The 22,280-nt window shown below is 36.9% G+C and overlaps 1 protein-coding gene across 1 annotated transcript in view; it reads right to left on the reverse strand.

Moving 5' to 3' along the window:
* Positions 1-2,352: 2,352 nt before the first annotated feature.
* The window catches only part of LMAN1 (lectin, mannose binding 1), a 32,063-nt gene continuing 12,135 nt past the window's right edge, over positions 2,353-22,280 (reverse strand). The window contains exons 6-13 of the mRNA XM_007069425.4: positions 20,815-20,938; positions 19,380-19,438; positions 18,505-18,637; positions 15,622-15,815; positions 15,428-15,498; positions 7,537-7,690; positions 5,800-5,921; positions 2,353-5,283 (exon numbers count right to left, since the gene is read on the reverse strand). Of these exons, the coding sequence (XP_007069487.2) occupies positions 5,247-5,283; positions 5,800-5,921; positions 7,537-7,690; positions 15,428-15,498; positions 15,622-15,815; positions 18,505-18,637; positions 19,380-19,438; positions 20,815-20,938 (894 nt within the window). The 3' untranslated portion in view covers positions 2,353-5,246. The remainder of the gene's footprint in view (positions 5,284-5,799; positions 5,922-7,536; positions 7,691-15,427; positions 15,499-15,621; positions 15,816-18,504; positions 18,638-19,379; positions 19,439-20,814; positions 20,939-22,280) is intronic.

Below are 22,280 nucleotides of genomic sequence, written 5' to 3' on the forward strand. Positions count from 1 at the left end.
AGGTCTTTGACTTTGACAGAATGAAACAGCAGAGAGGTGCGAACTATTCCAGCTTCTCTTTAAAAGATGTTTGTTATGAAGCTCAATGAAAACACTTCTAGGGCCAAAATTGTCAACTTAGATGCACGAATGTGTGTGAATTAAACATAATCGTTAATCTTATTTATTCTACCTAACAGGCAGTAATACCACCCTGCATCATTCTCCTTACCTCGTATCTTAAATGAGACAGACAAGTAACTCCTATATCACTTATACTAATGTCATGGCAGTGGAGTTACACTGGTTTAAGTTGCATCCGATGAAGTGAGCTGTAGCTCACGGAAGCTTATGCTCAAATAAATTTGTTAGTCTCGAAGGTGCCACAAGTCCTCCTTTTCTTTTTGCGGATACAGACTAACATGGCTGCTACCCTGAAACTGGTTTAAGCGAATGCAGAAATCAGGAACTAAATGTTTAGCTGATACAGAAAGGCCATATTCAATCCTAAACTTGTGTGTAATCCTACTACTGTAATCAGTGGCAGATCTGAAGTAGATTGAGAGTAGTCAAACGCTAAGGTTTGTAGCTATAGCTAACACAACATGATAAAAAGGATATTCGTTCCTTTCCACAAAATGAATTGATGCGAGAATTAGTGTAGTTAATCCTCATTGTAAGCATTTTGCATTATTAAACCAAGAGACAAAATCGATGGAATCTTAGTCCCCAGGCCAATGAGCACGAAGGACTCGATACAGTGAAATGCTGATCATGAGTGTAAATTAAAGGCACTGGGCCCCAATCCCAGAAAGCATCCAATCTCTGCTAAGCAGCAACAGCAGTTAGAGAATTTTTACAGTTTGCCTGCCCAGGAAATTTTCTAAAGTTATGCAACATGACACCATGAGAAATAGATTGAAGATTTTTGTTTTTAAAAGTGACTTCATTGACTGCTATACAGTAACTCCTCACTTAACATTGTCCCAGTTAACGTGATGATGTTGCTGATCAATTAGAGAACATACTTGTTTAAAGTTGTGCAGTGCTCCCTTATAACGTTGTTTGGCAGTCGCCTGCTTTGTACACTGCTTGCAGGAAGAGCAGCCCATTGGAGCTAGCTGGTGGGGGCTTGGAACCAGAGTGGACCAGTAGCCCCTCTATCAGCTCCCTGCTCCCCTAATTCCCTGTGTCACGGCCACGCAGCAGGCTATCAATTGCCAGCTCAGGTGTCCCTCCTCTCACTGCCTTGTGCTGCTCCTGTCCTCTGCCTTGGAGCTGCTGCTGAGAGCCTCCTGCTTGCTGCGCAGGGGGTGGGGAAGAGGGATGCTGATGTCGGGGTGTCCCTCTCCCCCCACTCCTGACCCCATCTCCACAATGCAAGGGGGTGGGGACAGGACAGGACAGGGCTCAGGATGCAGGGAGCTTGCTGGCAGCAGCTGCTGTCTCAACTTGTTGATCTACTTAAGAAGGCAGTGTACTTAGAGTGGTGTCAGCCTACGTAAAGGGGCAAAGCAACTCTCTCTCTCACACACACACACACAAGCCTGGTCTACGGGGCGGGGGGAGGAAAAGAGAGGAGGAGGGAAGTTAAGTCGGTCTAAGTTAAGCAACTTCAGCTACAAAAATAGCATAGCTTAAGTCGACGTACTTAGAGCTACTTACTGCGGTGTCTTCACTGTGGTAGGTCGACTGCTGCTGCTCCCCTGTCGACTCTGCCTATGCTTCTTGCTCCAGTGGAGTACTGGAGTTGACGGGAGAGTGCTTGGTGGTCGATTTATTGTGTCTTCACTAGACGCGATAAATCGACCCCCGCTGGACTGATCACTTTGGAGGTAAGTGTAGACATGCACACACACCCTCCCACCCCTTGCACTTTGGAAAGTGGAGAGTGGTGCACTCCAGTGGGATAGCGTGGGCTCATCTGCGTGGGTTCAGTTTCCACAGAGAATGTTTGCAGCCACTACCATACCTCTATTGTGTCTCCTTCCTCCATTCCTGCTGCTTTGTAGAGTTTGAGGTTACATTAACAATGTGTTTACCCTTGAGGACTCAGCCGAGTGCTAGTTCATCGTTAGCAGCAAGGCATTCCCTGGGAAATATCCCACCCTCTGACTCCACCACCTCAACCGAGCTTCACAATCATCATTGCTGTGTACAGAATTAAATTATTTGTTTAAAACTTACACAAACACACCACACACACACACACTGTCTTGTGTGGCAAAAAAAATTCCCTGGAACCTCTCCCATTTACATTAATTCTTATGGGGATATTGGATTCACTTATCATTTTGCTTAAAATAGCATTTTTCAGGAACATAACTACAACGTTAAGTGAGGAGTTACGGTACCAAATTCAGAGGGAAAAAGTTTACTAAAATATGAATCTTTATTCAAATAAGGTTATGTTCTTCACTTCCAAAACAGATGGACAACCTTTTCAGTGTTACAGTAATCAATACAAGTCAAAGTCTCTCAAACAGGAAACAGTCAATTTAAATAACAGTGATTTTCCATTTTGCTTAAAGGGCTCAGATGACTAATTACTGTACTCGTCACCAATGTGTTGAGATTCTCTCTCCATTTCCAAATTTAGTTTTATGTGCCATTTATTCTGCTATGCTCAATTTTAAGACTCAGACGAGGCTAATTTGCCCCTCAAACTTAAAATCAGACTCTTTTTTTTCCCATCTCTCTAAGACTCAAATGTTATTTGAAAAAAGCAAGTGTGTTTGTACACAACACTGCAACACTTAGTGGCACTAATGAAACAGTATTTTAGCAAACAAGATAGTCTGATGAAAAAGCCACAATTCAAAGTCATGGTAGGAACGAGAGTAAAGTCAAGTAATTATCAAGATGTTTTATAGTTTCCACCCCTCCAGCAAGTAGCAAGGATAACCCATGAATTATTGTTTCATTGCTAGAATTAGGTACGATCACCTTTTGAAAGTTACACATTTTGGGCCTTCTGTTTCCACAGAAGTCAATGGCAAACTGCTACTGTTTCCCATGGGATCAGGTCCACCCGTGGCATAAATGCATTTTAATTTAACATGATAGTGTAGACATAATTTTAGATAGTGAGCTAATTCAGAAACAAGTTGCCTCCAGTGTTTTCCTCTTCCCAACACAAGATACAATACCACTGGTTGCTTCAACATTTTAATTTTCAAATTGAATGAGTCATAGTTGGAGAGATTCACAAGATGGAGAAACAAGAATGTATTAATTGGAAGATATCTTTAAGAGCTGTACATCATTTTACCAAATTTATTCTGGAAAGTATCTCTCATATGGTCCTACTCTTTCAGCAGAACATACTAACTATTTATCTATCATGAAAGTGAGGTTTTTTTGTTTGACCACGTTCCAGTGCCAGAGGTGAAAGAAATAATACTGTGCATTGTTGGAAAGATAATGAACTACAATACAACAATCTGATAAAACACTGGCATTTTCTTCATTAATTTATTTTAGTCCAAGGCACCTGTAAATACTTACTGGGGTGAGAGAAAAGAGCAAATTAATTACTGCCTTGTGTTACTGTAGGCTATAACATGCGTTCTGCCATTGCCTTGTCTTTATCTATCTAGATCAGTTTGGGGCAGTAGTTTCTCCTATCCATACAGTAAATAAAGCCTCCCCATAATTTAAGTAAATTTATTAAATTATACCATTTATAGTGTATCACATACCTTAGCTATACAAATAGGTGTGGAAAGGATCTAATCACACTTTATTGGTAGAGCACAGACACCCACATTTATAGGATAGTTTAATTTAAGTAACAAAAATATATTGCATAGATTTATTATTTTTCCAAATTCTCAGGCACAATACTAACAAATAGTTTTTCATGACACTGAACTTGACAGCATGTGTTGCCTCCTCCAAAGGAGTCAAAGTTGCATACATTAAGTTCTAGACAATTTCTGCACGTATCGAGTCCAACACATTCTGTAATAAAAAACTGAAGTCGCAACGTCCAGTTTTCATCATGTGCCTTGCAGAAACTTAGAAATACTTTAACTCTGTAGGAGAGCTACTCAAGAACAGATTACTATGGATATGTAAACAAAGTAGAGTGAATCCTTTTCTTATTACTAATTTGAGCATCTGTTCCATTTTGTCCCTGAAGCAAATGTTCACATGATAAACAGTATTAAACAATCTTCAAATCCATCAGACTGAACACTTAGTTAACTTACACAATACTGGTTCAGTAAGAGTTGCTGGACTAACAGCAAAACACATCTGAGGCAACGGCTTGTGAGGAAGTAGGAAATGTGTACGCAAAACTCCTAGCTTTCAACACTTACTATGTAAAATATTAAGCAGTCTCTCCACTGTGATATTTCGATTAGAGTCATGAAACCACTTATAAAAATAAAGGCATTTGTCAATCTAAATATGCCCTTATCTCAACTGGAGTTTAAGAAATATCAGCAATATTATCTCTTTGTCAGAGAGGTTCCATTAATCACTTTATAAAATTACGGTCAGTCATGAAACTACTATAACCCTAACAATCCCCACACAACTGCTTAAAAGGACCTCTACTCTGTTAGAGGGTATTGTTTTCTCCCATTGTCTCCAAAGAGACAAGCCTTTGTTTGCTTGTTCTGCATAGAGAGCCTTTGTTCTACGCTCCAGCAGCTACTAGTCAGACTGTTATTAAAAGCCTTTGTCTTTCAGGGTCCACACATTACCAAGTTATTTCTATAGACTCTTGTGAAATTTAGATCTACAAGCCACTAAATCGTTACCAAACTGAAATCCAAATGAAAAATAAAAGATTTATAACAATGCTTTTCCCCCCAAATTAGAGGAATGCAATTTTTTATTTAAAAGAAATCTCGTATGTCAGGATGCTTAAATATATTTTTCTGCACAAATCATTGGACGTGAAATACTCAGCAATAGCAACTGGACCTCTATATCCCAATTCTCTACCTTGGAAACTTATTGATAAAACAATAGGAGTATCATGGTCAAGTCCAAGTATCTACCAGAAACGTTTAAAAAAAAAAAATAATAATAAAGTAAGGTCCACAGTTTTCCTTTGTACTTTCTCCATTTCTCCAAGGGCTGTTTTTAACCACAGTATTAATGTTTTAAACAAGAACTTATTTCGTTTAACAAAAATTCAATAATTTACAATATTGAAGCATTTTCAACACTAGAATTTCCCTCATTTACAGACTTATGTAATATTCTGTGCATACATACTGCAGGCATATACACACAAAAGGAACAGATCATCAAAAGAACTTTTTGGCTGCTGCTTCTTGCTGACTCCTAAAAAAAAAAAAAGGGCAGAAGATAATGCACGAAGAACTTAGTACGTGAGAAGGCTACTCATTGTTTTTCCAATAAAGCTTCAATTACATTGCAAGCATGGCACGATCAGGGACATCAGATTGGTTAACAGAACATTCAACCCAAAATTTAGGTTTTATAAAAAACAAAAAACCCACCTCCCCCCCCCCCCAAAACATATTTTAGAAAACCAAGCCCAATGCATAAAAAAAGTGTTAGTGTATTTTGAGAAAGTTTAACTGAAATAGTTAAAAAGATTGCTCTGCCATGTTTGAGTTTAACAATGTAGCACTGTGCTAAGGGATACATACAACAAAGAGGAAAGCTGAATATGCTATTTTAATTTGTCAGCCTGGACAAATAGTTTGTGCCAATATATAATAAAAAAATTTAAAAATCTAACTTAATAATACAAGTTTGTTTTGAAAAAAAAAAAGATTAATATGGTCACTTTAACTGTACTTAAAACTATCAATCTTTTAAAGATTAACTTACCTGTACATGATATAACCGATGAACAACACTGTTTGAACTGCTACAAAAATGAAGAAGTGAGTTGTAGATAGGCATGATGGAAACGGTGGTAATTCTGGACACTTTGGTTTCTCATTTGATGGCTAGAAAGCAAAAATTTGTTAAGATAATGCAGAAAGATGCCAACTGAATTTTTAAGACTGCTATTTTAAAAAACAACATTTTCAAAAGAAAGTTGCATGTACAGGTTTATAGAAAGAACAGGGGAAGTGAAGGAGTATGTGGGTAGGAGACTCAAGATGTAACTGTTTTTATTTTTGCGTACAAGAGCTGAACAGATTGAAGTTACTTGGAGGCTGGGAGTATGAGGATACATTTTTAGTTAAGCACCCCAGACATAATAATTTCTTGCAGAACTCATAAGCCATTTGAGCGCAACAGTGGTGAAGGGGCCTTGAATTATCTAATCTGGACACAGAGTAGCAGCCGTGTTAGTCTGTATCCGCAAAAAGAAAAGGAGGACTTGTGGCACCTTAGAGACCATATTTATTTGAGCATATCTGGACTGTAGTTGGGAAGCTCTGAATGCCTGAGCTATATACAAAATACTCTCCATGTTAAAGCACACCAGCACGCTTGGACTTTCCTCGCAGCAATAGGGGCAGCTGCGAAGTCTGCAGATGATGTTATTACTGAAGCACATGCTGAAGCCAGTTACTTATGGTCTTAGAAACTGGTGAAAAGAAAAATAATGTGCCATTGTTAGGGGAACTCATCAGGTTGTGGGACAAAAGGTACCGACCTTTTCTTTCAGTTTTTCGGAAATTCCAAGAGTTTTTGCTTTGTAAATACAGAAGTTAAATATGGCATAGCCAAAAAATATTTGAGATGCATTTACTCAGAATGCATCTCAGGCCTGTTACCAAAGACAGGACCTGTCTATTATGGATGGAGCTCTGCTAAATACATTAGATGGACAAATAGGAAATTATTTGAATCAACGTTCCCAGTTTACAAAGAAAACATTGCATCACTAAAAAAAACCAAACAAAAAAAAAAACCCCCAAAAAACACACACCACCAAGACTGAGTGATTCCAAAGGTTACAAGTTTCAGGCTACTGTATAGGTAAATATTCAAACAGCCATACTAAAGCAACTAATATGCAGTATTTCACAGCAATTCCCACACAGCTTCTTACAGCTGGGTTTTTAAACTATTGCAGCTCTTGCTTTGCGAGTATGATAAAAATAGCGTATGTGCCCCCATGCACTGACAGGTACCTTTATAATAAAAGGGTTTTTCTAATTATTAAGCATTAGCTATAACAATTACTGTAGGTCCTCTTCACGCAATTAGGAAAAAAAAATTAGTGTATTCTGAGGAATTACCTTCTAATTGGTCACAACATTTATTTTTGATCAGATTCTGAACAATGTTTGTATTTGAGTGTGCAATTAGCACAACAGCAGACATTGAGAACTCTGCATGCTCAAATGGGCAGTTGTGCATTTAACTGGCCATTTATATTAATTCAAGAATTGCATACACATTATAAATGCGATTTCAAGTTAAGGCAGTTAAAAATATCATGCCTTTTATGCCTCTTATCAAAACACTGATCATGCAGTTAAGGCAAAACAGTTTCAGCAGAGCAGCTTAATGAAAGATTAATTGTTCAATAAATTACATGCTGGCTTTTCCCAACATTTCAGTAACAGCCATATGCTGAATTTCTGCAGCCAGTACGCAAATTACCATATTTCGCTGTACTAAATGCTCAATGTCCCTCTTTACTATATGAAGATGCTCTTTGATATCATTGAAGTGCTGAGTTGTTTCATAGAGTCCTCCTGCAGAGCCAGGGTGCTGAACTCCGCTGACCAACCTCAGAGTGTCACCCATGGAATTTCTGAAAACAAAAAGACTGGTCTCATTTCCTGAAAAATTCCCTTTTGCATACATGCTATAGTTATAACCTATTAAGATCAGTTTCAATTTAACATCTTATAAACAAAGGTAGGGCACTTTTTTTTTTTTATAGCTTCCATGAATATCTATGAAGAAGCACTTACTTTTTCAAAATACCGATTTTAAAACTTGCATTCAGCAGAAGAATCTCAATTTTGTAGAGTGCAACATGTCCCAAAGCTATAGTAAAAGCAAAATCAGCTCTATGATGAATATTCTTTCGCTAAGCATCTGCTTTGGCTTATTTTTTTTGATGAAGTCTCAAACAAAATGTTCTGAATCTGTGGATCTGACCAAAGCTTTAGGATAAACATGGTATAATGCTATCTTTTAAGGAAACTAAAAGCTGTTCCAAAAAAAATAATGCAGTCATGTAAGAAATAAAGAAGAGGCTTTAGGGATAAGAAAAGATTTAGGGCCATCCATGTTCCGTGATTACCTTTTACATGAGAAACTCATTTCTCCATATACACCGCTGTAATACTTAATAATGTGTTCACATGAACTCATTTTGTTGTTACAACAAATCAAATTAAATCCACAAAAAGTTGAAACTCCATAACTAATATAAACTAATCAATGAAGAAAACATGCATGCTCCTCTATCAATATGTTCATGTAATTTTTGCCTATTGTGATGCTTCTTTTCAGTTGCAAAGAGGATTAAAGTCTACAGCTAAAACATTTACCATGTGAATGTTAATCCCTTCATTATTAACAGAATAATCAAAATTTATATCTTGGATTTAATTTACTTTAAACTTTACATTTTGTTCAGACAAGACAGCTTGACAACTAACTCTTCATCCAATGGTCTGTGACTCAACTTCCAACTAAAAACTCAAGTCATTGGGCTTGGATGTTTACCATTGTTGTACTGCAGTTACCAACGTGTATAATTCCACACACTATAAAGACTTAAACCATTTTTATACATTCTTTAAAATTCAAAATAGAATTACGTTTATTGTAAGAGCTACAGAGGTGAAAGCAAAGATCAAGTTTCGCTGATAGTGTCTGATCATCTATAAACGTAATGGTTAATTTAAGTAATTTTAATTAATAGTTATAATACAAATTAATGAACTTTAAACACCGCCTAACCTTTGCATTAAATTATCAGTCACATTGTTAAACTAAGCATCTGAATTTCAAGATCGGTCTTTTTATTTTTGGAATTCTGTAAGGGGAAAAAAATGTCAAAAGTATAAGTATCCAAAAGGTAACAGGACAATGCACCATACATATCTACAAGCACTACACCACAAATATACTATTTATCACTGCAGATTCTGTGAGTGGCTTTGGTTGTAGTAGTATTTGTATTGTTAAACCACAGCTCCCTAGAGGTTTCTCCCTCCATTGTGATTGCAGTGAAGTGAATTTAGATCATTTGGTGGGGAGGATTCTTAACTTGATCAGTACTGTATATCCTGGGCTAACACTCATCTCAGTTTTACCCCAGACATAACCAGTATTGAGTTAATAAGAAGCACTCAAGTTATTTAATTACTAACCATACTGGTATAGTATTTAGATATGACTAGGCTAAAAATCTATTTGTTTCTTTCAGTTACTAATATAGAAATACTCTTCTTTTCACGAGCAGACAATTAGATTTTCATCTATTTCTTGAATTTGGTTACTATCCCTAGTTTCTTTGAGGCTCAGGGGAAAAAAAAAACAACCCAACAACATGCTAGATTTTTATTCATTATTAGGTACATTTCTCTTAGATACAACTTTTCAAGAATTCTACTTTTCTTCTCCACCAGTCTTCTTAAATGACAAAACCCAGGAATCCCCTTTTCATTTCAGGTTTCTCACAAAAAGACAAGAAAATAATTTAACATAAGAAGTGTCTCTCTCCACAGTACTCTGTTTAAAAGCTATTAAAGAAAAAGTGAGTTTTAAGAACACAGTTACAGTCTGCTCTTCCTGGTTAAATCTCAAATTTAGAATGGGTAATTCCAGATTTACTTCACAATAAGCAAAATACTGTCAGTCATAAGTTACTGCACGACTTTTGGTATTTACCAAAAATAAGTTCCTATTCTGAACACAATTCAAAATGTAACAGGAGAAAGAGGGGTTTACCTTCTGAAGCCATTTTCCTTTTGCCAGCCACTGCTAACAACACTAGTCAAAGTGGCCATACAAACAGCTCTCTGTCTTTCTGTATTTTTCCTCTTCAACAGTCAGAAATACAACTAGGCTTGGCAGAATTCAATTTTTTTTTGTAATAATTTTGAGAGATGATACTGTTTATTTTTAAGCATTTTTATTTTAATCTATTTAAGTTTTCACAGTTGAGGGAAATTATGGTGATCAGGCAAAAGGGGTGACAATTTAATGACAGCAGATATTGAGATTTGAACAGTTAAAGCTTTATAGCTATTAAAACACAAATTGTCATCACCTGTCAAAATATACAAATATGCTTAAATCAAGTTCTCAAGCAGCATTTCTCACTTAGCCTATATGTAAATTTCAATCATCATTGATGGAAATATTTTTTCACCAGTTTGTGTGTATGGTAAATTGTCGTTTAAAGACATTTACCTATAAAAATCTAATCCTTCCAAGACTAAAACTTTGAATGTGACAAATTATACACATGCTAAAAAAGATTAGTGAACTTTTCATCCAATGTTTTTTTCCCCCACAGAGTTTTCTTTTTATCATCACTGTATCTGAAGTCAATTTGTGAAAGCGGGCCTTTGTTTGAATTACTTTTACAACTCTTTTTTTCTGGAACAGATGGCATATATTTGAGAAATAACTGCTTGTAATCTAAGCCATGCAAGCTATACTCAACAGCTATAGTGACCTCCACCTAATAAACACTTGTTATAATGAAATCTGTACCAATACAGTACATTGGTTTTTATAATAATTTCTGTCCATTATATATGGAATGACTTTATGGCAGCAGGTGTTCTAACTCTCTAAATCAACAACTGACTTCTAGCACTAAGAATACAGGATGGGGTAAGATTAAAAAAAGACAAAATTAACTATGATCCATTTTTGTTATTAAAAGAAAATATTAAGTTCTCTAAATAAATGTGGGCCATGTCAGATTTAAATTATGTTGCTCCTACAAAGACAACATGCCGTTTGTTGCTATTGTCTACACTGGCAAGGATTCTTCTGTAATCAGATGATTAAGAAATCTACAAATCTTGACATGAAAATTACTTTGACAATAAGTCCTTTTCCTCCAGGGATGACCAATAAAGCAACAGTGGGCTGTTCATTTTTGTTATTTCCTTATCTATAACATAAGACATTACTTTAATCTAAGCAGAAAATATTAAGATGTTACGCAAATGCATACCTAATAAGTAGTCACTGAAAGGGCAGACTACAATGTTAACAAGAAAATCTAATTTACTTGCTTGGCATAAGGATTGGTCAAGAATATTAAAATAAAAGCTTTCCTCGAAGAACAAGAGTGAAAATGGAAGTACTCTAATCTTCGTTCTACAAAAAAACCTGACCTACTTAGATGAATTACAAGATGTTTCTCTTGAACTATTAATACTAACAAAATACAATTGTTTATAATTATAGCATAAAATTGCCTGCAAAAATTTTACAAAAGATCATTTAACTTTTGTGAATACAAAGTTAAAGGAATTAAATTATACAATTGTGAAACATTTTGAATACAATGTATAAACATGCCTTTCAGAAAATTCCCAATATTAAAATCCATTAGTTTTATTAATACTTAAGCTACAAGTCACTACCAAAGAACAAAGTGATAATTTAGGTTTACAAAAGGTTCAAATAAGAGTAGATGTGTGCCAATATACAACTGGGAGCAGAGATTTTTAAACATGCATTATTTGGGTCCCTCTCAATCTCGCCTGGTGAAGTGTTCCACTCTTTATAAATAGTCATTGGAGTAGGGATTTGAACCTGGGTCCCTCACATCCTAGGTAAGTGCCCTAACAGGCTATAGAGTAATTCTTACTCTCTTTTCCTGGCCAAGAGACAACTGTAATTCACAGTGGAAATTCACCATCATTCATGACATTAAACAGTCACTGGACCAGAGAAAGACAGAATGACTATAGCGCAGGAGTTAGGGCACTGACCTAGGATGTGGGAGACTTAAGTTTAAGTCCCTACCCCAATGAGCTTTTTTTATAAAAAGTAGATCATCTTCAACAGAACAGACTGAGAAAGATCCATATCAGAATATCCCATAGCCCAATGGCTGGGACAACACCCCCACCCCTAGTGTGGGAGACCCAGTTTTAAATCCCTTCTCCACATCAGGCAGAGGTGGAGAAATAGAACCTCGGCCTCCCAAATCCCAGGGGAGTACCTTACCCACTGGGATTAAGGTTATAAAGAAGGCAGCTGTCCTCCTCTGCCATTTTCTGACATTTAGTTTTGAAATTTTTATGGTTTTTTTGGTTCAGTCGAAACTATTAGTCAAACTCAACACAAATAGTTTTGAGTCTACCAAAACTGTATTTTTCAGCAAATAAACTATTTGCCGAAATATTTTTGCTCTGCTCTACCTCTAATGTCATTAATTGTGCTACACAAAAGACACTTTGGGGTATTAATTGATAAATCCATTCTTTTCAATGACTTGCCACATTCATTTCTAAAATGATAAATATCTGAACAGGTTAAATGAATACAAACACATATACATGCTGAAATGCACAATGCATCTATTTTGAAGTGCAGTTACTGAAAGGCAAATGTTTTTCTGACTGCGAGATTGTTAAATGTTTCTCCCGCCAAAATCCAGGAGATTGTAAGAAACACGTTAATACAATGACATAACACATGAAGAACTCAGGAAATCTGAAGTTACAGTTAACATTTCTGTATTTAATGTGCAGCTTGGCATCAGATATTGTATGAGAGAGCACTATGATTAGAGATAATTACCGTTGATATTTTCCTAACTTTTTGCATTATAAACACAGTACAAGGTTTATTTTTCTTGTACAGGATTTCTTTGCTATTTAGGCCAGAATTTTCAGAAGGGCCCAGTGCATAGAACTGGAGCCAGGTTTTCAAGAGTTAAGATACATTTTTCCCAGCTCAACACCCAGAAGCTCTGACTCACAAGAGGTTCTGGACTATTTTGAAAATCCAGCCCCCACTGAGAGCGCTCAGTCTGTGTTCCCTCTAACGTGCACGCCTGCGCGGCTGCACAGGAGCCTGTCGACTGCACATCTGATGAGCAGAGCCATGCAGCCACAGGGGCCTGGAGAGGAGAGAGGGGTGGGGGGAGAAGAGGGGGAGTTTGGGGTGCCTCTCCCGTGGCCCCAGAGCTGCTGCAGCGGGGAGAGGCACCTCTCCCACGGCCCTGGTCCAGGGACTGCTGCAGCAGGGAGAGGCCCTGCCACACATCACCTCCTTTTGGTGCACATAAAATCCATTCCGCACATGGATGGAGAAAATCAGAGGGAACGTTGCGCTCAGTACTTGAACAAGTCTGGTCCTTGAATTCTCATTCCAGTGAAGTCAATCGGAAACTGACTTATGCAGGAGCAGGACTGGGCCCGGGCCCTCACTGGGATACTAAATATTTGTTTTTAAATATAGAGGTTTGGGGAGCGTCCAAACACAAAGGACAATGATACAAGACTTACAGAGATTTGAGTAGTCTGTGAGACTAATAATGCAAACAACTAAAAAAATTCTGTGGGATGCAAACGCAAAGACAGACTACAGATCAAGGTGGAGCCGTTTAGATATCATAGCGACCAGGAAAGGGATCATCTCAACTACTCATTGTGGTAAGGAGTTACGCTTCTTCACTTCATCTAAAAACGTGTTTTTTTTCTTCTCTCTCAACACACACACACACCCTGAAGTGATTCAAGCAGAGCTGGTTCACTCAAAACAAGCAATCAAATGAAGTTATATGGCAAAAAAGAGCATGAAGTTAGAATCATAGAATATCGGGGTTGGAAGGTACCTCAGGAGGTCATCTAGTCCGACCCCCTGCTCAAAGCAGGACCAATCCCCAACTAATAAAGTTAGTAGGTATAACATACAGCTAGATATCTTTAAGCAAGAGGAATGGTAAAGCGGAGCAATAAAGGTTAGATACACTTAGAGGGAGAGGTCCAACTGATCTAATCATAATAATTTTTGATGTACATACTGAAGAAAAATACACTTTTAACTGAATGGTAACTTCTGAACTTTTACATATAAATATTAAAATTTATGAACTTTTGAACAGTGCTAGTCGATGTCCCTGGAAAGCTAACTTCCTTAACATAACTTGTTTGACACCAACACATATACTGGAAATATTTAATTTCATGTGTTTGTTCCTGGCATGAAAAACACCAATGCCTGGCAGAAAATGCTTTTTTAGAAGCCAGAATTCACTAATGCAGTGGTTTTCAACCTTTTTTCAATTTGTGGTCCCCTAACAAATTTTAAATACAGGTGTGGACCCCTTTGAAAATCTTAAACAGTCTGCATACCCCTAGGAGTCCGCGGACCACAGGTTGAAAGTCACTGCACTAACGTTAGTCTTTTGAGATAGTTACATTGCTTACAATATCTTCTCATGATGAGGTACAAACCTGAGTTCAAAAAAGGATTAGATAAACGCAGGAGGGATAAGTCCATCAATGGTGATTAGCCATGATAGTCGGGGACACACATGCTCCGTTTGTCCCTTAAGATCTGGTCTACACGATACACCTCTACGCTGCTCGTGAAAAATCCAGACCCATGTAGTTATGCCAACCTAACCTCCCACATAGACAGCGTTATTTCATGGGGAAAGCAGCAATCTGAAGTGATACAATATTACTAGTGTGAACAAAAAACTTCTATTTTTACAATGTCCAGAGCCAAATTCAAGAGGCTACAAGATTGGAGAAACATCAGCCAAATAAAAAGTTGCCTACTTTTCAATAAACTATTAATATAGAACCATCAACTAAACAAAGTTAGTCTGGGTTTTAAGCTACTATGATACAAACAGTAATTTTAGGTGGTGACAGGAAGATTAGAGAAAAGAATGTCTTTCAGCTTGTTTACTGTGTGCATTTTATATGCAGGGAAGAAGAGCTTTGTATAATCAAGGAAAGGAGATGATTCCCTAAGTCCACAAAGGATCTTGCTGTGGCCAAGATAATTTGCCTGGGAAGCACAAATGCTACTAAAATATTTTCTATAGCACTCCTCAAAAGTCACTTTCACTGTTTCCCCTTCACAGTCAGTTTCCCGGTTTGCGTAGCTCCTTTTCCACAATGAAACAAGGAAGAAGCTTACTCTTTTAAGAACAAAAAAAACACAGGAAAATTAGATTGTAAAAACAGAAAAATTGACACAGGGACTCAGAGGCAAGCGCAGTAACCTGAAACCTTTTTAAAAAATTGACTAGACTGCCAGCTGTGTCATCCCTTTAACCTCGTATTGTCAGAGTAACACCTGAAATCTTAATCCTTCATTTACGTATGTATGTAAGAGACATATGAAGAGGCTCACTTAACTACTGTCTGTACACGAAGGTCCCTCTAGACTCATGTACGAATTTTTCAGATTTGAGTTTGACCGGACCTACATTGGTTTAAATCAGAAAGAATTAAAATGAAGTAAAAAATGGAGTTAGACCTTTGTAAAACCAGTGTAAGAGATCTGAATCAGGTCTTCAACAAGGACACACGCTTACCTCATTTCATTCACTTGTCTGAGGACCTCCTCTTGAGTTTTCACAATAGTGTCAAGCTCTTGTTGGGAGACCTGAAAAAACAAACCACAAAAATGGTCAATGCCAGAGTACAGTGCTATGCATGTAGAAAAAAGTAAACTGATTACATGATTGAATTCATGTCAACATATTAATGACACGAATTTTGAGTTCACCTGTCCTTGTTGGCCTGGAATACCAGCTCCTCTTTTGGCAATCTCTTCTGTTACTGCAGAGACATATCTCCTCTGCTCATCGAGAATCATGTCCAACTGCCTATTAAGCTGCTTGATTTCAAGATGAATTCGATTCTGCCCTTCAAAGATTTGTCTCAATTCACGATCACTTACAGTTTCATAGAAATCATCCGCTAACAAAACAAAAATAAGTAGATTATAGTTCCCCATTTTCAGATAGTCAAATATGTGCATGCATATTCATATGCCATAGACTGTCATTTCACCTCAGCCCCTAAAAACACCCAGGGATTATGAGTACACTCATTTTTGCATTTATATTAATACCTGCAGCACCTCAAGACCCCAGCCTAGGAATAGAGCCCCTTTTTATTAGCAGGGTGGATAAAAAAAAAAAAAAAATCAATGATTTTTTTTTATTTAAATCAGATTTTTTTGATAAGTTTTTTCCTCAAAAAGTGTTTTATCTAAAGATAGTTTTAATTAAGTTACATTATAGCTCAAAGATATCTCATCATGGAATAGGGATTATAAATTCTAATTCTATAGTATGAGACAATATAGTCACGTAATGTTTAAGAAAAGTTTTGTAAATGAGTTCCAATAGTTCATGGATTAGGGACCCAATCTTTTGAGGTTCCAGGGGCTTCTATATAGATTTAGGTTAATCTTTCTATCTACCCAATGGGACTCAGTGCTCAGTCTAGAGGATACCATCAGAGATGCTTAGTTTTGCAGTTCTCAAACTGTGGATTTGTGTCTCCAGAGGTAACATTCTTGTTAACAGCAAAAATGTTGTTAAATAAAAATAAATATATAGAGGTGAGAAACAACAGACCTCAAGCCTATTGTCCCTCGGCAAATTTGTGTACACAGAGTCAAACCCTTACCTCTCTCTAAAAGTGCAAAGTTTCAGAAAGTTCAGTGAATAGAAGATTGTTGGGGGTGGAATAGATCTGGACAAGGAGAAGAAGTCTGGAGATAAATGTGAGAAGCGAGGGACATATGCTTGTTTTGTTAAAATACTGTACGTTTGCTGTTGAGGAAAAAAAATCCAGAATACTTAACGTTGTTGTTTTAGTTAAATAAAACAATTTAAATGACTGTCTGGTTATGTTCTCCTCCTAATACAGCATGGCAAGAAAATGCACCAAATATTAATGATTAACCTGTTGAATTGGAGATAGTTCACCTCCCAATGACTTCATAATGTGCTTCAATTACCTTTGGTAAATGAAATAACAATCATTCATTTTCTGATATAGCTGTAAAACTAATCTGAAAAGCTTTCAAAATAAATCACTGTTTAAAAATGTATAGTGTGTACCTTCTAAAAATAAAATCTACATCTATCTCTGAGTTGTGAAGAATATGTATTAAGGTTATAACAACCAACAAGGATGCACTTTTATGTAGGAAACCATGATTAAATCACGTCTTCCTGACTAGTGATTTAAATCATGATTTAATTCCATTTGATTTAAATCAAATCCACCCTGTGTATTAGTCACAGTAAAAAAACAAAACCCCAACCAAAGACAGTCCCTGCTTCAGAAAGCTCAAGCTGCGATTCTGACAATGAGCAAGAAGGACAAGGTAATAATATGGACAGCCAAGTTCACGTAAACTAGTAGTCATAGTGGCCTCAGTAGTCACCAGCCTAACCACTGTCCATCAGGAGAGATTTGAAGGAATAATCGTAGAAGTACACATTTTAAAGGAGAAATTTGAGATAAAGAGGACTCTTTCCAAATTTTGACAGGAGTTCTTCTCAAGCAATGTGGGAATGGGAGAAAAGCAGTCAATCAAAACCAGCATTCAGTAGCAAAGCAAAAGCTGAAGTCAACTGTGAATCTGATTTGAAAGGCAAGTTGAGGCTAAAATGGTAGATGGTCATAAAGTGAAGACAAGAAGCTTGAATTTGATACAGTGGGAAAGCAGGTGTCAGTGGAGGAATGCAAACTGGGGGGCAGAGTGGTCATATGACTGGACAGAACAGATGATCCTAGCAGCAGACCTGGTATAGCTAAAATTTTCTAAACTGGGTACCTAAATCCATATTTAGGCATCTAAATATAAATGACCTGAATTTAAGACCAGCTCACTCACAAATCTCATTTAAGTCCCTGGGAGCTACATGTGAAGGATCCTAAATATGGGTTTAGGAGCCTACTGTTAGGTACTTATATTTTAAATACCATGACAATAATAATTTGGTAATCCTATTTATTAGAGGTATGGTATACAATATACTTAGGCCATACCTCAGGGTTAGGATTTGAAAGTTAACATGAGTTACTGGTATTTTTAAATATTTCAGTGCTAGTTATTTCTGCAGAGTTGAAGTTAAAGGGACTCAAATATCTGCTTGAAGTTAAACATATGCTCAAAGGCTTTACTGAATTGGGATGGACTGTTGAATTAGGGCCTTAACCACCAACACATCACAGATAGAAAGCGGATCCACAGAAAACATTTGCCTGGCTCCTTACTTTCAGATCAGCAGAAGAGGTTAGTTTTCTCAATGCATGTTCAAGAAACTGTCAAACTTTTTTCCGAGCCCTTTAAAAAGCCACTTGTCCACCCAACACTCCACAGACTTCTATTTGCTCCCTCAGTTACAAAGGAACATCATACATGTCTGTTAATATTTCAGCAATCCCTTGGCATAGAGAAGTCCAAAGATCTTCTGGATATAGTAATTGACATAAAGGGAGTTGGGGGATCTCAGAATTTATGGGACTTGGCCCCAGTTCTAAATACACTGGCACAGCTAAGGTAATTGTGAACATGCATATGATCATCTTACAAGTTTAATAATGTGTTTTCCCTGACAATTAATAATTTGTTAGTTTAACTTGCCTGGTTGCCCTTGCATGTCAGGATGATCCTTCTGAAATTCTTCCTTCTTTTTATCTAGTTCTTGTTGAAAATGCTCAAACTCCTCTTGATATTTCTCCTTATCCTGTTCAGGAATTTCTGCATCTGGGATAGGCTTTAAAACAATTTTTAAAAGCAAGATATTACTAGAAATCCTCAAAATTTTCAGTCTTCTTTCCAACAAATCTCATCTCCCAGGGGCTCTCTTGTCAAGATTTATTCACATTCCGAGGCAAAACAAACATGCTTCAACGCTCATACTACTTGCTAGAAGATCTAAAACTTATGGAAACACATACTTCAGAGTGTAAAGTTGATATTATAAGAGACTACGATCCCTAATGTGATTCCTACCACTTTTAATTTTTCCAACTGTGTTTGTGGGAATTTTTTTTTTTCCAGTTAGAAACATCAGAACTTTCAACTGAGAGAGACAGACAGACATTGTGAACAAATACTACAGTACAAAACAAGAGCCATGCGAAGTAGAAAGTGAAACTGGTGAAGCATTTTCCAGAAAAGAGAAATAGTGAAAAATACAATTTTAAAATTTTCACTATTAATATAAATATGACAAAATGGGTATATTTTGTTTTTAAAGCTATGCAATTTAATTCAGTGCCCTTTCAAAGTGTCTAGTCTAAGATTTTTTCCCCATTTTACTATTCAGATGTTATACTGTATTCGTCTCATTTTCCCAAGATAGTAGACTGTATACCCACATCAACATTTTGAAACAGAAAAGAAAAACATGAAATAAGGTGCTTCAATGCTGACATTTTAATGGACTCCCAGCCACATGCTGAACATATGCACATCTGTAAAATTAATATATTCTAGTGCATAAAGATGCTTACTGCTTCTTTCCCAGGCTCAGTCAACTGGAAAGTTAGGAAAGACAGTACATCGTGGTCATCTGGATAAAAAGTAAATACAACAAATTAGTCTGAATAAACTAGTATTTAAATTACCACTACTAGTTATGAAATATTTTTTCTAACACATTATAATTTATTATGGAAGTTTCTGATTTACTACAATACAAGTCTAGCCTTCTTTTGATGGTTTGGATTTTGTGGTACGCTATCTCATTTCTCATTAGTTGGTCACTTGAATTTGTATGAATGATGAATGGCATACCAAAGACTGAAGAAGTGAGAAAAGTCTTGTATTTGTAACTTTTTAAAGTACTGTATAGAAGTTAAAGTTTACTTTAAAAAGTTACACTAACTAATATATTAGATAATTTCCCTTCCACACGTCCCCTGCCTACCCACCCCATACATATATGCGCACACACACACACATATACACACAGAAGTTGGGAAGTACAGTCTGTCTGGCAGCTTTAAAATGTTCTAATACTCCTTTGTTTAATTTGGGATGGAACTGCCAAGTTGCAAATCTCAAACCTAAACAAATAGATGGTGTTTGTTTTTAAAAAGTTTATTTTTTCAACAATTCCTTTGATATATACCCTCAAGATTTTTTTTTTTCCCTGTGAGCTTAGTACTCATGAATGGTGTTCAGTTAATACTGTTGGAGACTGAAGTCCTCTAAAATTCACCGAGATGCAGAGCGTGGGCAGTGGGACTGCACAGGGAGCAAGGAGTGGAGGTGGCACAGGCAGGTGTCCTTCTCCATACAGTTAAAGGAGTCTCTGCTCTAGCCACAAATAGGCCAAAGCATAAAAGGTGGTTTGGGGGGAGGTCATGACCACTGCATCTATATTATGTGGCCAGAAACCACAGTAAAGGAAGACTGCAATAGTAACTGTGCCGTCCACTGGTTGACAACATTCATTCCATTACTCACACAAACCCAGAATTGATCCTTACACAAGGACCAATTACTCAGGCATTGCGCAGTGCTGGCTTCTTGATTTCACATCCATAAAACAGGTGCAGCACAGACAGCAGTCGCGCAAGCTTTTTCAGACTATCCTGCTAATATGCAGTCCTTATCTGTAGGGACAGTGGGTCACCAACAAGGGCTCCAAGTAGTGCTAATTAGGGTGACAGCTTTGCAGCTGGGCTAGTTGTTTAATAGACACTAGAGCATGATCAGCAATTCATTTCACACAGGCCAAATAGTTATCTTGGCCAGCACAGCCTAGACTCTTACTTTCAGCTCGCCACCATCATTCCATACCAACCGCTTCAACATCCCGTCATTTACAACTAGCCTCATTCTATCTTAAAATGTCAGTTGCCAAGTAATGATTTACTGAAGCCCTTTACATCACAGCTCATCAACATGGACCTCAAACTTAAATACAGTGAAAAATATTACCTGCAAGCCCCCCTGTTGCTGCAGATATTCCAAAGTACCCTTGCGATGGTAGTATCATATTTTCCACTTTAGCACAAAATTCATAGTCTTCTTTATCCGGAGTAAAGCCATTGTTAATCATTACCTAGAAAGACAGACACCTAGATTACAACTACAAATTTGAATTTGATGCTCAAAACATGCCAGTTTAAATTAGCATAGAACTCGCATAAAGCGAAGTGCGTTAGGTAAGTTAGAAAGAGGCTCTAGAAATAAGTAGTAAAACTCCTCATAATTTTAGCTATTAAAGTTCTAATTATGGAGTATGCAGCAAATGCTTTATTTCTTTATTTTATAAATCTATAAGATTAGACATTAGACATACAGGCTATGAAATACAGATCTTTTATACCAAAGGACACCAACAGTGAAAGAAAGCAGTTAGAACTTAATTTTCCAAAGTGTAGCAGTGGAGAAAAAAAAAAAATTCTGATTCAAAGCTAGCTCCCCAAGTCAGTGATATTCAGAGGTCAGTGGTTCAGGAGCCAAATTAGTGATCAACATTACCCAAAAGAACCACAGTGGGGAGAATTCACGGCTTCATTTATCATAGTACTATATATGCATATTTAAACAGTGTGACAGGGGAAATACTTATATCTCAAATATATATCAAAACACATTTATATTAGGGCTGTCAACTCATCACAGTTAACTCATGAGATTAACACAAAAAAAATTAATCGCAATTAATCGCACTGTTAAACAATAGAATACCAATTAAAATTTACTAAATAGTTTAATAAACAAAAAAGTATTTTTCAATTCACCTCATACAAGTACTGTAGTGCAATCTTTGTCGTGAAGCACAACTTACAAATGTAGGTGTTTTTGGTTACATAACTGCACTCAAAAAACAAAATATAAAACTTCAGAGCTTACAAATCCACTCAGTCCCACTTCTTGTTCAGTAAATCAGTAAGACAAACAAGTTTGTTTACGTTTACAGGAGATATGTTCTCTTCTTGTTTACAATGTCACCAGAAAATGAGAACAGGCATTTGCATGGCACTTTTGTAGCCAGCATTGCAAGGTATTCATGTGTCAGATATGCTAAACATTCGTATGCCCCTTCATGCTTTGGCCACCATTCCAGAGGACATGCTTCCATGCTGATGATGCTCGTTAAAAAATAATGCGTTAATTAAATTTGTGACTGAACTACCTGGGGGAGAACTGTATGTCCCCTGCTCTGTTTTACCCGCATTCTGCCATATATTTCGTGTTATAGCAGTCTCGGATAATGACCCAGCACATGTTATTCATTTTAAGAACACTTTCACTGCAGATCTGACAAAACGCAAAGAAGGTACCAATGGGAGATTGCTAAAGATAGCTACAGCACTTGACCCAAGGTTTAAGAACCTGAAGTGCCTTCCAAAACCTGAGAGGGATGAGGTGTGGAGCTTTCTTTCAGAAATCTTAAA

This window comes from Chelonia mydas, chromosome 5, assembly GCF_015237465.2.
Source record: "Chelonia mydas isolate rCheMyd1 chromosome 5, rCheMyd1.pri.v2, whole genome shotgun sequence".
NCBI lineage: Eukaryota > Metazoa > Chordata > Testudines > Cheloniidae > Chelonia > Chelonia mydas.